Source organism: Ranitomeya variabilis, chromosome 2, assembly GCF_051348905.1.
Source record: "Ranitomeya variabilis isolate aRanVar5 chromosome 2, aRanVar5.hap1, whole genome shotgun sequence".
Lineage (NCBI taxonomy): Eukaryota > Metazoa > Chordata > Amphibia > Anura > Dendrobatidae > Ranitomeya > Ranitomeya variabilis.
In genome coordinates this window covers 849,742,319-849,758,675 of record NC_135233.1, presented here as the reverse complement: position 1 = coordinate 849,758,675, position 16,357 = coordinate 849,742,319, and the positions used below count along the sequence as shown (strand labels likewise).

At 44.0% G+C, this 16,357-nt stretch overlaps 1 protein-coding gene across 2 annotated transcripts in view; it reads right to left on the bottom strand.

Annotated features, from left to right (window-relative positions):
* The window catches only part of LOC143808013 (phospholipid scramblase family member 5-like), a 64,098-nt gene that overhangs the window by 16,840 nt on the left and 30,901 nt on the right, over positions 1–16,357 (bottom strand). For both annotated transcript variants that reach the window (XM_077290210.1, XM_077290209.1), the window contains exon 2: positions 11,998–12,072. In XM_077290210.1, the coding sequence (XP_077146325.1) occupies positions 11,998–12,072 (75 nt within the window). The remainder of the gene's footprint in view (positions 1–11,997; positions 12,073–16,357) is intronic.

The following is a 16,357-nucleotide window of genomic DNA, read 5'->3' as shown; positions in this document are numbered from 1 at the left end:
TTGGCAAAGGTTGAATAATTGGATTTTAGAAGATTGTCAAAAGTTAATTATAGTGTTTTACAAAAATTAAATATGGCAATGAACGGCTTAGGCTACTTTCACACATCAGTTTTTTGCCATCAGGCAAAATCCAGCGAATTTTGAAAAAAACAGATCCGGCAAAAGTTGCCTCCGGATCCGTTTTTTCTCATAGACTTGTATTAGTGATGGATTGCGACAGACGGTCTCATGTTTCATCCGTTTTCACCGGATCTGTCAAATTCTGTTTCCGGCAGCCGGAGAAAAAGGACATAGTAACGTTTTTTGTGTCCTTCGAAAAAATGGACAGCGACAGATCCGTCACCGTCCGTCGTTTGCAAGAATGGGACCCTATGGCATTGGATCCGTCAAATGACGGTACCCGGCGATGGATTCCGTTTTTTAAAACTGAGCATGCTCCGATTTTTTTTTTTTTTTTTTTTTTTTTTTTAAGGTATGTGAATTAGCGTTTTCCATTCTGGCATCTCTCTCTCGCGAAAAAACTGATCCGTCGCATTGTTTTTCACAATTTGCGATGGATCCGTTTTTTAAAAAATTTGCAGGATTGAGCCTGACGGCAAAACACTGATGTGTGAAAGTAGCCTTAGTGGAAAGGAATGCCAGGCCACAATTGGCCTCTTTTGCCTTCAGCAAGTATATTAGTAGTGAGGAAGCAAAAGACATTGTGGAATATATGATACAACTCTTGTTTCAGTCACATTGGTATAATGTAACCTCTGACAACGACACTGTCAGTTTGAGTCAGTGTTCTATAGAGATCAGTTTGCTGATCACAAATGAGTAAGGGATATTTTTTGCAGGTTTGTTTAATTTTTAAAATCATGAAAAATCTGTCAGTGTTATGTGTTATTTAGTGGGCTGTTAGTTACCATTCATTTTAATGGTGAGGTCACTTTGACATTTTTAAAGCTGTGTTTATGTTAAAGGTTAGATGCAGTCCTAGGAGACTTCAGTGTGTTCTACACATCTTTTCAGGGCAATTGCAGTCACAGAGATAAATTTGCTGCAATTAAAATTTGAGGACAAATTTGCTGAAACTGGCAAATTCAAATTTCAAAGGCTGTGATCATCTTACTCATCCATCATTAACCAAATAGTGACTCAATGCTCATGGCATCATCTGGCATTTGTTTGTTGCTCCTGGTTGGATAAAGCTGGTTATACTGTATATAGCTACTTTACACTATGTCCCTGTATTGCTAGGTGGATATGAAAATCAGGAGCCCAACAAAAATTTACCACAATTCCCACTGGTGTCACTTGGCCAAAAGCCTGTCTGCAGAAGGAGTTTGTCTAGATGCATTGGCTAATATGGAGGGCATTATGATTGCCACTGACGGGCAAAGGACTGGCAGATGGGTTTGTGGTTGTCACCGGGCATTGTGGCTTATACCAGTGGCATTAGTTGTAATGGGGACATACTGACTGGACTTAGAGATGTTATGTGGGCAATTTGTGGCTGTGAAGGATAGTATGATGTGTAAAATCTCAGAGCCTGATCAAAAACTCTACATAGTTGCATCCGAGTTGTAAAATTCCTTCATGGCAGTCTGGACCTGATGGAAAACAACTGAAATGAGAACAATAGCAATTAGAAAATACATACCTGTTTGTGATTGGTCAGTTCTGTTTATTAATTCAGTACTGAATTTTCTTGTCTGATGTATGGAGAATTAACTAGTCATGTTAAGTTGGTATTATTATCTTTCATATAGTTAGAATGAGGAAATTACTTTGGGGTTACAGTAAAGCATCATAAATGGTTTTGTGGAAATTGTAGTGTGGTCAAAATTGTTTGACGCTATGTTAGTGTAAGATTGTTACAGGGAGGGTCATATAATTCTCCGAAATACAACAATTGTAGTGTGAATACTAATATGCGGTTGCATTGCGTTTTTATGCTATGATGTAAAATGCATAGAGTGTTATGATGTAAAATGCATAGAGTGTTAGAAGAACTGATGCTGCTGTGTGGGTACTGTATTGGTAATGCCTAAGGTAAATTTATACACTCAGCTTAGGGGTAGGGACAGTATAGAACACAGTTCAATGCTAGGGTTACAGATAGCTAGTTACTGTAGTTAAGTAGTGATGTTAGAATGTAGGTGAAAAGTTTAAGTTGCCCAGCAACAGACTGCAGGGGCAGACAGAGTAAAGAGACAGTTAATGTTTAGCTTAGCCCAGATTGGGAGGGGTCTAGAGCAAGTTTAAAAGGGAACTCCTTCCTGATTTAGTCAGAATGCGTTCAAGTTAGTGGAAGGATTGTGTCAAGTTCAGGTTAAAGTGGTAGTGGGCTGGAGGCACGTGGAGCACATAGTGTTTTGACAGCATGAGGTCATACCAAATTTCCTGCGGATGTTCCTCTTACGTCAGAAGCCTATGGCTCTAACTAGGCACTGAGGAGTGTGTTGTGAATTCCGTCTGAGCTCCCTCTGGTGGCCTTTAGCGATACTGCGGGTCTGGAGATGGGCTCAGCTGCCTCATTTCCTGCTTTGCTGGTTCCTATTTAACTCCACCTGCACCTTTGTTTGTTGCCTGCTGTCGTTGTATTCAGTACTGGTTCTGATCTCTCTGGACTTCCTTGTGACCTGTCTCCATCCGGAGAAGCTAAGTCTTGCTAGTTCATGTTTGCTCATTTTTCTCTTGAAAATATGTTTCATTATATGATGAGTTCAGTCCAGCTTGCTTACATGTGATTTTTTGCTTGCTGGAAGTTCTGGGGTGCAGAGTGCGCCCCTCACATCGTGAGTCGGTGTGGGGGTTCTTGTATTTTCTGCGTGGATAGTTTTTTGATAGTTTTTGTACTGACCGCACAGATCCCTTGCTATCTTCAGTCTATTTAGCTTTAGTGGGCCTCATTTGCTTAAACCTGTTTTTCATTACTACGTTTGTATTTTCCCCTTAACTCACCGTTATTATTTGTGGGGGCTGTCTAAACTTTGGGGTCATTTCTCTGAGGCAAGTGAGGCTTGGCTTTCTCTCTAGGGGTAGTTAGTTCCTCAGGCTGTGACGAGGCGTCTAGGTTTTTAGGTAACGCTCCACGGCTGCCTTTTGTGTGTATTGGATAGGTTCAGTGTTGCGGTCAGTATAGTTTCCACATCCCCAGAGCTCGTCCTAATATTCTCGTTTACCTATCAGGTCAGTTTGGTGATCCTACCACCGGATCATAACAGTACAGCAGGACAGTAAAGAGTTAATGCATCGCAAAAGAGGGATAAGAGAAATCCTGAGTTCATTTTTTTTTTTTTTTTTTTTTTTTACTGCAGTGTGTCTTGCCTCTCTTCTCCCCTTAATCTCTGGGTGGTTCAGAATTCAGCTGCAGCTATGGACCTTCAGAGTCTGTCTTCTAGTGTGGATCATCTCACTGCTAGAGTACAAGACATTCAGGATTATGTAGTTCGCAGTCCTATGTCAGAGCCTAAGATACCTATTCCTGAGTTGTTCTCCGGAGACAGATCTAGGTTTTTGAACTTTAAAAATAATTGCAAATTATTTATTTCTCTGAGACCTCGTTCCTCTGGTGATCCGGTTCAGCAAGTTAAAATTATTATTTCTTTGTTGCGTGGCGACCCTCAAGACTGGGCATTCGCCCTGGTGCCAGGAGATCCTGCATTGCGTAATGTAGATGCGTTTTTTCTGGCGCTGGGTTTGCTTTATGATGAACCTAATTCTGTGGATCAGGCAGAGAAAATCTTGCTGGCTTTGTGTCAGGGTCAGGATGAAGCAGAGGTTTACTGTCAGAAGTTTAGGAAATGGTCTGTGCTCACTCAATGGAATGAGTGTGCCCTGGCAGCGATTTTCAGAAAGGGTCTTTCTGAAGCCATTAAGGATGTTATGGTGGGGTTCCCCACGCCTGCGGGTCTGAGTGAGTCAATGTCTTTGGCCATTCAGATTGATCGGCGTTTGCGGGAGCACAAACCAGTGCACCATCTGGCGGTATTTTCTGAGCAGAAGCCTGAGTCTATGCAATATGACAGGATTCTGACCAGAATTGAACGGCAAAATTACAGACGTCAGAATGGGTTGTCCTTTTACTGTGGTGATTCTGCTCATGTTATCTCAGATTGTTCTAAGCGCACAAAAAACTTCGCTAGGTCTGTCACCATTGGTACTGTACAACCTAAATTCATTTTGTCTGTTACTTTAATTTGCTCTCTGTCATCCTACTCAGTTATGGCTTTTGTGGATTCAGGTGCCGCCCTGAATTTGATGGATTTGTCTTTTGCCAGGCGCTGTGGTTTTGTCTTGGAGCCTTTGCAATTCCCTATTCCACTAAAGGGAATTGATGCCACGCCATTGGCCAAGAATAAACCTCAGTACTGGGCTCAAATGACTATGTGCATGACTCCTGCACATCAGGAGGTGATTCGCTTTCCTGTGTTACATAATTTGCATGATGTGGTCGTGTTGGGTCTGCCATGGCTGCAGGCTCATAATCCAGTCCTGGATTGGAAAGCAATGTCTGTGTCAAGTTGGGGTTGCCAGGGGATTCATGGCGATGCTCCTTTGGTGTCAATTGCTTCTTCTACTCCTTCTGAAGTCCCTGAATTTTTGTCGGACTACCAGGATGTATTTGATGAGCCCAAGTCCAGTGCCCTACCTCCTCATAGGGATTGTGATTGCGTCATAAATTTGATTCCTGGTAGTAAGTTCCCTAAGGGACGACTTTTTAATTTGTCTGTACCAGAACATGCCGCTATGCGGAGTTATATCAAGGAGTCTTTGGAGAAGGGGCATATTCGCCCGTCCTCGTCCCCTTTGGGTGCGGGGTTCTTTTTTGTGGCCAAGAAGGATGGTTCTCTAAGACCCTGTATAGATTATCGCCTTCTAAATAACATCACGGTCAAATTTCAGTATCCTTTGCCACTATTGTCCGATCTGTTTGCTCGGATTAGGGGGGCCAGTTGGTTCACCGAGATAGATCTTCGTGGAGCGTATAATCTTGTGCGTATAAAGCAGGGCGATGAATGGAAAACAGCATTTAATACGCCCGAAGGCCATTTTGAGTACTTGGTGATGCCTTTTGGGCTTTCTAATGCCCCTTCTGTGTTCCAGTCCTTCATGCACAACATCTTCCGAGAGTATCTGGATAGGTTTATGATTGTGTACCTGGATGATATTTTGGTCTTTTCTGATGATTGGGAATCTCATGTGAAGCAGGTCCGGATGGTATTTCGGGTCCTGCGAGCCAATGCCTTGTTTGTGAAGGGCTCTAAATGTCTCTTCGGAGTACAGAAGGTTTCCTTTTTGGGCTTTATTTTTTCTCCTTCTACCATTGAGATGGATCCAGTCAAGGTCCAGGCTATTCATGACTGGACTCAACCTACATCGGTAAAAAGTCTTCAGAAGTTCTTGGGTTTTGCTAATTTTTACCGTCGCTTCATCACAAATTTTTCCAGTGTGGTTAAGCCTTTGACGGATTTGACTAAGAAGGGTTCTGATGTGACAAATTGGTCTCCTGCGGCCGTGGAGGCCTTTCAGGAGCTCAAACGTCGGTTCTCTTCAGCTCCTGTCTTGCGTCAGCCGGATGTCTCTCTACCATTCCAGGTCGAGGTTGATGCTTCTGAGATTGGAGCAGGGGCTGTCTTGTCACAGAGAAACTCTGATGGCTCTGTGATGAGGCCATGTGCTTTCTTTTCAAGAAAGTTTTCGCCTGCCGAGCGGAATTATGATGTTGGTAATCGGGAGTTGTTGGCAATGAAGTGGGCATTTGGGGAGTGGCGACATTGGCTTGAGGGAGCCAAACATCGTGTGGTGGTCTTGACTGATCACAAGAATTTGACTTATCTCGAGTCTGCTAAACGGCTAAATCCTAGACAGGCTCGATGGTCGCTGTTTTTCTCCCGTTTCAATTTCGTGGTTTCATACCTTCCGGGTTTGAAGAACGTGAAGGCTGATGCTCTTTCTAGAAGCTTTGTGCCTGACTCTCCGGGAGTTTCTGAACCGGCTGGTGTCCTCAGAGAAGGGGTGATTTTGTCTGCCATCTCCCCTGATTTACGACGGGTACTGCAGGAATTTCAGGCCAATAGACCTGATCGTTGTCCACCGGAGAGACTGTTTGTCCCGGATAGATGGACCAGTACAGTCATTTCCGAGGTTCATTCTTCGGTGTTGGCAGGTCACCCTGGGATTTTTGGTACCAGGGATTTGGTGGCTAGGTCCTTTTGGTGGCCTTCCTTGTCGCGGGATGTGCGTTCCTTTGTGCAGTCCTGTGGGATTTGTGCTCGGGCCAAGCCTTGCTGTTCTCGTGCCAGTGGTTTGCTTTTGCCTTTGCCAGTCCCGAAGAGGCCCTGGACGCATATTTCCATGGATTTTATTTCGGATCTTCCAGTCTCTCAGAAGATGTCTGTTATCTGGGTGGTTTGTGATCGTTTTTCTAAAATGGTCCATTTGGTGCCCTTGCCTAAGCTGCCTTCCTCCTCTGATTTGGTTCCACTGTTTTTTCAGAATGTGGTTCGTTTGCATGGTATTCCTGAGAATATTGTGTCTGATAGAGGATCCCAGTTTGTGTCCAGGTTTTGGCGGTCCTTTTGTGCTAAGATGGGCATTGAATTATCTTTTTCATCGGCCTTCCATCCTCAGATAAATGGCCAAACCGAACGTACTAATCAGACCTTGGAGACTTATCTGAGATGTTTTGTTTCTGCTGATGAGGATGACTGGGTGACCTTTTTGCCATTGGCTGAGTTCGCCCTCAATAATCGGGCTAGTTCTGCTACTTTGGTTTCGCCTTTTTTTTGCAATTCTGGTTTTCATCCTCGTTTTTCCTCAGGTCAGGTTGAGCCTTCTGACTGTCCTGGGGTGGATTTTGTGGTGGATAGGTTGCAGCAGATTTGGAACCACGTGGTGGACAATTTGACGTTGTCACAAGAGAAGGCTCAGCGCTTTGCTAACCGCCGTCGCTGTGTGGGTCCCCGACTTCGTGTGGGGGATTTGGTGTGGTTGTCTTCTCGTTATGTTCCGATGAAGGTTTCCTCTCCTAAGTTCAAGCCTCGTTTCATCGGTCCTTATAAGATTTTGGAAATCCTCAACCCTGTGTCATTTCGTTTGGACCTCCCAGCATCATTTGCCATTCACAATGTGTTCCATAGGTCATTGTTGCAGAGATATGTGGTGCCTTTGGTTCCTTCTGTTGATCCTCCTGCTCCGGTCTTGGTCGAGGGAGAATTGGAGTATGTGGTGGAGAAGATCTTGGATTCTCGTGTTTCGAGACGAAGGCTTCAGTACTTAAATGGAAGGGCTATGGTCAAGAGGAAAATTCCTGGGTTGTCGCCTCTGATGTCCATGCGGCCGATTTGGTTCGTGCCTTTCATTCGGCTCGTCCTGATCGGCCTGGGGGCTCTGGTGAGGGTTCGGTGACCCCTCCTCAAGGGGGGGGTACTGTTGTGAATTCCGTCTGGGGTCCCTCTGGTGGCCTTTAGCGATACTGCGGGTCTGGAGATGGGCTCAGCTGCCTCATTTCCTGCTTTGCTGGTTCCTATTTAACTCCACCTGCACCTTTGTTTGTTGCCTGCTGTCGTTGTATTCAGTACTGGTTCTGATCTCTCTGGACTTCCTTGTGACCTGTCTCCATCCGGAGAAGCTAAGTCTTGCTAGTTCATGTTTGCTCATTTTTCTCTTGAAAATATGTTTCATTATATGATGAGTTCAGTCCAGCTTGCTTATATGTGATTTTTTGCTTGCTGGAAGTTCTGGGGTGCAGAGTGCGCCCCTCACATCGTGAGTCGGTGTGGGGGTTCTTGTATTTTCTGCGTGGATAGTTTTTTGATAGTTTTTGTACTGACCGCACAGATCCCTTGCTATCTTCAGTCTATTTAGCTTTAGCGGGCCTCATTTGCTTAAACCTGTTTTTCATTACTACGTTTGTATTTTCCCCTTAACTCACCGTTATTATTTGTGGGGGCTGTCTAAACTTTGGGGTCATTTCTCTGAGGCAAGTGAGGCTTGGCTTTCTCTCTAGGGGTAGTTAGTTCCTCAGGCTGTGACGAGGCGTCTAGGTTTTTAGGTAACGCTCCACGGCTGCCTTTTGTGTGTATTGGATAGGTTCAGTGTTGCGGTCAGTATAGTTTCCACATCCCCAGAGCTCGTCCTAATATTCTCGTTTACCTATCAGGTCAGTTTGGTGATCCTACCACCGGATCATAACAGGAGTGTGCCTTATTCCTTTCCACAAAGAGGAAGATTGACGAGGAAATGCATGAGTGAAACGTAGCGGATGTTTGGAGCGCTGTGGTGCTGAATGGGAAATCCCTGGGTCTGACAAGATCAAGCTTAGAGATAAGTCCGAGCTGAACGTAAGCAGAGGCATGAAATGTGCTGTATTGATGAAAATGGAACTGGAGGGTGCTATGCCCGAAACTATGAGTTAAGGAGTGTGGTCTCTAAACTGTCCAGTAAAATTGAATTTGTTATAACAAACCGGGTGTCTCCCGATGTGTATGCGGCTGATTCTGGACCAAATAACGTGGATGCAGCAGAGGCCTCTATGAGTACTCTGTATTGTACACTGCACAACATTGATGGACTGGGACACTGTGTATTTGTGGGGTGCCAGGGTGTGGAGAAGTATTAATTCGGCTACCACCCTGGGCACCTTACAGTGGAGAAAAAGTGTTTAGTCAGCCACCAATTGTGCAAGTTCTCCCACTTAAAAAGATGAGAGAGGCCTGTAATTGACATCATAGGTAGACCACAACTATGAGCCTGCAGTCACACTGCTAGTGTGATGATGATCTGATCATGAGTAAGACTCTTTAGTTGAAACGTGTTGATCGTCCTCACTGGTGTGCCGGGTGTTTGCTATGCAGAAATTTCTCTGAAGAACGTTATATTGTTTTAGCTGTCCAATAAAGTATCAGAAAGTTTGAACCGCCTCCGCCTTCAGCTGGATCATTTCTCCTCTTGATTCTGTTTGGCGTGGGTGCTCACCCCGATCCGTGCTGGGCATTGGCAGGTCTGGGGATTTCTCTGAAGACCGGTAAGCTGACTACATTTTTCTTTTTATTACTCCTCTGTCCTCCACTCATTACTTGTAGTCATAGCACCTGTTTGAACTTGTTATCAGTATAAAAGACACCTGTCCACAACCTCAAATAGTCACCCTCCAAACTCCACGATGGTGAAGACCAAAGAGCTATCGAAGGACTCCAGACACCTCGATCTGGGGCTCCACGCAAGATCTCACCCCATGGGGTCAAAATGATCACAAGAATGGTAAGCAAAAATCCCAGAACCACATGGGGGGACCTAGTGAATGACCTGCATAGAGCTGGGACCATAGTAACAAAGGCTACTATCAGTAACATACTACGACGTCAGGGACTCAGATCCTGCAGTGCCAGACGTGTCACCCTGCTTAAGCCAGTACATGTCCGGGCCCATCTGAAGTTTTCTAGAGACCATTTGGATTATCCAGAAGAGTATTGGGAGAATGTCATATGGTCTGATGAAACTAAAGTAGAACTGTTTGGTAGAAACAAAACTTGTTGTGTTAGGAGGAGACAGAATACTGAGTTGCATCCAAAGAACGCCATACCTACTGTGAAGCATGGGGGTGACAACATCATGCTTTGGGGCTGTTTCTCTGCAAAGGGACCAGGACGACTGATCCGTGTAAATGAAAGAATTAATGAGGCCATGTACCTTGAAATTTTGAGTGCAAACCTCCTTCCATCAGCAAGGGCATTGAAGATAAAATGTGGATGGGTTTTTCAGCATGATAACGATCCCAAGCACACCTACAGGGCAACAAAGGAGTGGCTTCGTAAGAAGCATATGAAGGTCCTTGAGTGGCGTAGCCAGTCTCCAGATCCCAACCCCATAGAAAACCTTTGGAGGGAGTTGAAAGTCTGTGTTGCCCAGCGACAGGCCCAAAATATCACTGCTCTAGAGAAGATCTGCATGGAGGAATGGGCCGACATACCACCAACAGTGTGTGCCAACCTTGTGAAGACTTACAGAAAACATTTGACCTCTGTCATTGCCAACAAAGTATACAGTGGGTACGGAAAGTATTCAGACGCCTTTAAATTTCTCACTCTTTGTTTCATTGCATCCATTTGGTAAATTCCAAAAAAGTTCATTTTTTTCTCATTAAGGTACATTCTGCACCCCATCTTGACTGAAGGAAAACAGAAATGAGAAATGTTTGCAAATTTATCAAAAAAGAAAAACTGAAATATCACATGGTCATAATAAGTATTCAGACCCTTTGCTCAGACACTCATATTTAAGTCGCATGCTGTCCATTTACTTGTGATCCTCCTTGAGATGGTTCTACTCCTACGTCCAGCTGTGTTTAATTAAACTGATAGGACTTGATTTGGAAAGGCACACACTTGTCTATATAAGACCCCACAGCTCACAGTGCATGTCAGACCAAATGAGAATCATGAGGTCGAAAGAACCTCAGACACAGAATTGTGGCAAGGCACACATCTGGCCAAGGTTACGAAAGAATTTCTGCAGTACTTGAGGTTCCTAAGAGCACAGTAGCCTCCATAATCCTTAAATGGAAGATGTTTGGGACCACCAGAATTCTTCCTAGACCTGGCCGTTCAGCCAAACTGAGCAATCGTGGGAGAAGAGCCTTGGTGAGAGAGGTAAAGAAGAACCCCAAGATCACTGTGGTTGAGCTCCAGAGATGCAGCAGGGAGATGGGAGAAAGTTCCACAAAGTCAACTATCACTGCAGCCCTCCACTAGTCAGACCTTTATGGCAGAGTGGCTCGACGGAAGCCTCTCATTGCAAGACATATGAAAGCCCGCATAGAGTTTGCTAAAAACACATGGAGGACTCCCAGACTATGAGAAATAAGATTCTCTGGTCTGATGAGATGAAGATAGACCTTTTTGGTGATAATTCTAAGTGGTATGTGTGAAGAAAACCAGGCCATGCTCATCACCTGCCCAATACAATCCCAACAGTGAAACATGGTGGTGGCAGCATCATGCTATCGGGGTGTTTTTCAGCTGCAGGGGCAGGACGACTGGTTGCCATTGAAGGAAACATGAATGCGGCCAATTACAGAGATATCCTGGATGAAAACCTCTTCCTGAGAGCTCTGGACCTCAGACTTGGCCGAAGGTTCACCTTCCAACAAGACAATGACCCTAAGCACACAGCTAAAATAACAAAGGAGTGGCTTCAGAACAACTCTGTCACCATTCTTGACTGGCCAAGCCAGAGCCCTGACATAAATGCAATTGAGCACCTGTGGAGAGACCTGAAAATGGCTGTCAACCAACGTTCACCATCCAACGTGACGGAACTGGAGAGGATCTGCAAGGAAGAATGGCAGAGGATCCCCAAATCCAGGTGTGAAAAACTTGTTGCGTCATTCCCAAGAAGACTCATGGCTGTACTAGCTCAAAAGGTGCTTCTACTCAATACTGAGCAAAGGGTCTGAATACTTATGACCATGTGATAGTTCAGTTTTTCTTTTTTAATAAATTCGCAAAAAAAACCCACAACATTTCTGGGGTTTTTTTCAGTCAAGATGGAGTGCAGAGTGCACATTAATGAGAAAATAATTAACTTTTTTGAATTTACCAAATGGCCGCAATGAAACAAAGAGTGAAAAATTTAAAAGGGGTCTGAATACTTTTCGTACCCACTGTATATAACAAAATTTTGAGATGAACTTTTGTTAATAACCAAATACTTACTTTACACCATAATTTGCAAAATAAATCTTGCCAATCAGACAAGGTGATTTTCTTGATTTGTTTTCTCATTTTGACTCTCATAGTTGTCTACCTATGATGTCAATTACAGGCCTCTCTCATCTTTTTGAATGGGAGAACTTGCACAATTGGTGGCTGACTAAATACTTTTTTCCCCACTGTATATATAAATACATATAGCACTGCTCCAAACGAACACAATCTGGGCTCCTGAACTTGTCCCTCTACAGATAGATTTATACAGATTGCTGTGTTTCCATAATAATATGGTTACCTTCAGTAGCCACAAGTAATTGCTTGGCTGTGCGACTGGAAATAATGTATAATCTCTTTGACTGGCAGCTCCATCCTGAAACAGAAAGCAATGATTACATCCCTTCCAGTAATAAAATCCATATAACCAAATAGACGGTAATCATTATGGATATGAAATTGTGCTCTTGTGTAATGAATGTGGAATGCATTAAGTCATTCACTGTATGAATATTCAGAACAAACATTGTGCGCCCAATGTGAATTACAATATGTACTCATTAACATCAGCGCCGCGTATAATTTAGGTTTATGCTTGTTTAAGGGGGACACATCATTATCTATTTCTGCATATAACATTATGCAGAACAGTCTCACTTTTTCTTGCTTTATTGTTGAAATTGTTGCTTTCGGTTAAGTGCATTTATAGCAGCAGGATATGCACCGATGTCCATTTCAGAAAGGCCACGTAGACTGGTGCCTATGGAAGCTGGAGGAAAAGGAGCCGTAGACAGCTGCAAATGTATTGGAGTGGTGGAGATTATTGTACTTGCTCGTCACCAGGTCAAAAGAGGCCAAGTTTTGCTTTTATCTTATTCCTGCTGCTTCCTGGAACGTTCAGGGTTTTTATTTATTTATTTATTTTTTAGATGCACCAAAATTGTATTCATTTCTGAAATGGGACATGGCTTACACTATTGGGTGGGGGCAAGTCTATAGGCTGTTCTGCATTATTACCCTGTAAGCCATACCATTTTGGTCCATTTTCATTTTTTGATTGCACTTTCTTCCATTTTTATGCAGGACGCAGCCAGGCCCTTTAGTGTTGGCTTGGAGAATTAGGGTGTTTGTCCTTGTGGGGTGCACTTATATAGTGCTGGGCAGCCCGCCTGATGTTACTTCATCAGTAGGCTGTAAGCCGGACACTCTGTATCACACGTACCTCTGTTACTGGCGCCCAATGCAGGCTTCACCTGTGTGCATTTTTCATACTAGGCAGCCACCCCCTCCATGAATGGTAGGGATCGGTCGTTTCATCAGTATTTTCCACCTGTGCTGCCGATCCCCATACTTAGGTTTCTGTAATACTAGACTGTAAGTCTCTACTTACTCTTCTATGTTTATAAATATTTGTATATTTCATAAAAGTAAGTGTTTTTGAAGCATATCTTCTTTGTAATCTGTGTTATTCTGTTCCTCTGTTATTCCTCCAAGGAATTTATGAAAAAAAAAATGCATTTTACTATTCCCTTTTTCTTAGGAGTATGTCCCTACCCAGCGAGCAGTAATTGGGCAGAGTGATACTGTGCAGAGACGACTGGTAACACTAAGTAATTAATTTATTAATAAATTCCTAAGAGGAATAACAGATGAATGTTAAAACACAGAGTTACATGAGGCGAAGCTCCACAACTGTTATTTCATAGTGATACAATTATTTACTAGAGATGAGCGAGCACTAAAATGCTCAGATGCTCGTTACTCGAACCGAGCAATTCCTAGTACTCAGATGCTAGTTTCTGCTGAAACTGCTGAATGGAAGGAGAATAGCAAGGGGAAGACCCATGGAAGCATCTCTGACTCCCAGATCGCTGCCGAGAACAATGGTGTCACACTTTTACTCCACTTTACTGAAAATAAAATGTTCAAAATCGAAGATAAATTACAGTTTACAGGAAAAAAAAGTGTTAAGAAACACTCTTTCCTGTATAATAACTTGTATATAAGGCAACATTTAAAAATTATTTTAAAAAATAAATGTAAATCAAAATTGAGATTTTTATTTAAAAATCTGAAATTTCAGTGTAATTTACGAAGGAAGCAAAAACTGCCAAAAATGTGATGGAAGAAGGGACTCTGATACACCATGTAGTAGCCATAAAGGAGGGCCTCATACACATTCTGTTCAAATTGTCTTGCAGTGGTACCCCTAGACTCATTCATAAAGGCTATGCACTAAGTGCAAATCCTGCCAAAAATTACAAGTAATGTCATCCATACACAATTGAAGACACCAAAGGAGTGCCTCACAAAAAAAGTTAAGAAAGTGTAGTTGTGGTACTTCTACACTCAAAAAGGCTGTGCAAAGAAATTAAAAGGCCGGTCATCTATACACCCTTGCAAGCAACAACTGGAGGGCCTAATTCAAATATTGAAGATTAAAAACACTTTATGTGCTGCTATCCTCTGATGGTGTAGAAAAGTTGTTGCTAATCCATGCTTTGTTCATTATCACAGTGAGATTGTCATTTTTTGTTCACAGTAAAAAGCGCCTGTCTGTTATGACCCCCTCCTCACCCCGGCAACACTAAAAACCTGCTCAGACAAGATGCTAGCAGCAGGGCAGTACAACACCTCCAATGCATAGAGGTATAGCTCATCCATGTGTCCAGCTTTGAGACCCAATAGTTGAAGATCATAGAGGAATTAGGGAGTACACTGGATTTGTCAGCCAGGTATTGCTTGACCATCTTTAAAAACTTTTTCCTCCTCAAAACTACCCAGTTATCAGGACCTGGATGCTGACAGCATGTCCTGAAATTGGCCCAGGTCTTTGACAGTGTACCCCTGCCTCTGCTGTACTTGGTATGTGTCTCCCTCACCTCTCTTCCTTAGTTGGGCAAGGAAGCTTGCCCTTGCCGTTAGCATTGTCTGATGGGAATTTTGTCAACATATTTTCCACAATGGCCTTCTGGTATAGCACCATTTTTGTAGTCATCTCCGCCTCAGGAAGGAGAGATGCAAGGTTTTCTTTTTAACATGGGTCTAGCAGGTTGAACAACCAGTACTCTTTTTTAGCCAAGATGAATATAACAAGAGGGTCATGGGAAAGGCAGCGGTACATAGAGTTTGCCATATGTGACAAGCTCCATACGGCCAACACTTCTCTGTCTCCACCATGATGACGCTTCTCCTTCTCCTCCTCCTCCTCCTCCTCCCTCTCTTCCTCCTCATTCCCCTCCTCAGCCCATCCACATGGGAGAGATGGGATGAAGCTTGCGTGGGTACTAGCCTCTGTTCTGCTAGCACCCAGCTCCTGTTCCTCCTCAACCTCCACCTTCTCATTGTTACCCAATCCGCACTGAGCAGATGATAGAAGCTGGGCTGGGTAGTATCTCCCTGTCTCATATCTTCCTCCATCTTCATTTGGTCTGCATGCAAAGCTTCAGCATTAATTGGAAGCATCGACTGTTTAAGTAGGCACAGAAGTGGGATCGTTGTGCTGATTGTGGCTTCATCGCTGCTCACCATCTATGTGGAATCCTCAAGGTCTTGGAGAACCGCACAAACATCAGACATCATGTCCACTCTTCAGTTGTTACGTGCAAAGGCTGACCAGAATACCTATGGGAGTGTTGGAACTGGTATTCAACAACTGGCCTCTGATGCTCAAAAAGCCTTACCAACATGTGGAGGGTGGAGTTCCAGTGCATGGTCACATCACACACCAGTCGGTGAACTGGCACTTACATGCACTACTGCAGCACTGCCAGAGAGTCGGCACCTGTAGCTGACTTGTGGAAATAAGCGCTGACGTGGCGTACCTTGACCATAAGCTCTGGCAAATCTGGGTAGGTTTTCAGAAACCGCTGAACTACCAAGTTGAGCACTTGGGCCAAGCATGATACGTCTGTGAGCTTGCCAAGCTTCAGAGCCACCACCAGGTTACAGCCATTATCATACACAACCATGTCTGGTTGTAGGTTCAGCGGCAAGAGCCACAGATCTGTCTGGTGTATTACTCCTTTCAATAACTCTGCCGCAGTGTGCTGTTTGTTTCCTAGACAAATTAGCTTCAGCAGAGCTTGATGCCACTTTGCAGAGGCAATGCTGCAGAGCTTCTAGCTTCCTGCTGATGTGGACGTCGTGCTCTGCGATAGCACATTAGAGATGGAGGATGATGAGGAGCAGAAGGGGTTGCAGAAATTGGTGTAAGATATGGAGGAAACCCCGATAGAAGTAGGGCCAGCAATCCTTGGCGTCGGCAGCACATGTGCCATGCCAAGGTGGGACTCTGTCCTGGCCTCCACAATGTTCACCCAGTGTGCTGTCAAGGAAATGTAGCGTCCCTGGCCACAAGCGCTTGTCCACGTGTTGGTCGTTAAGTACGCAATCCCAGTAAGTGCGTTGGTAACGGCATAGGTGATAGTGTGTCAGGAAGCTATGTGTCATGGATGGATGTGATGCTTGTGCTCCAGCAACAGGCACAGTCGCACCTGACCCACGTCCTTGCCGTCTGCATGCACCATCATCAGAACTTCCATTTCCCAGTTTCTTACCGCATGCCTTATGCATTTTCTAATTGCTAGGTCTCTGGAAACCAAGTTTCCTTGATTAATTGAAACCATTTTTTTTAATAAGACCTGTAGCAGGTCAAGCAA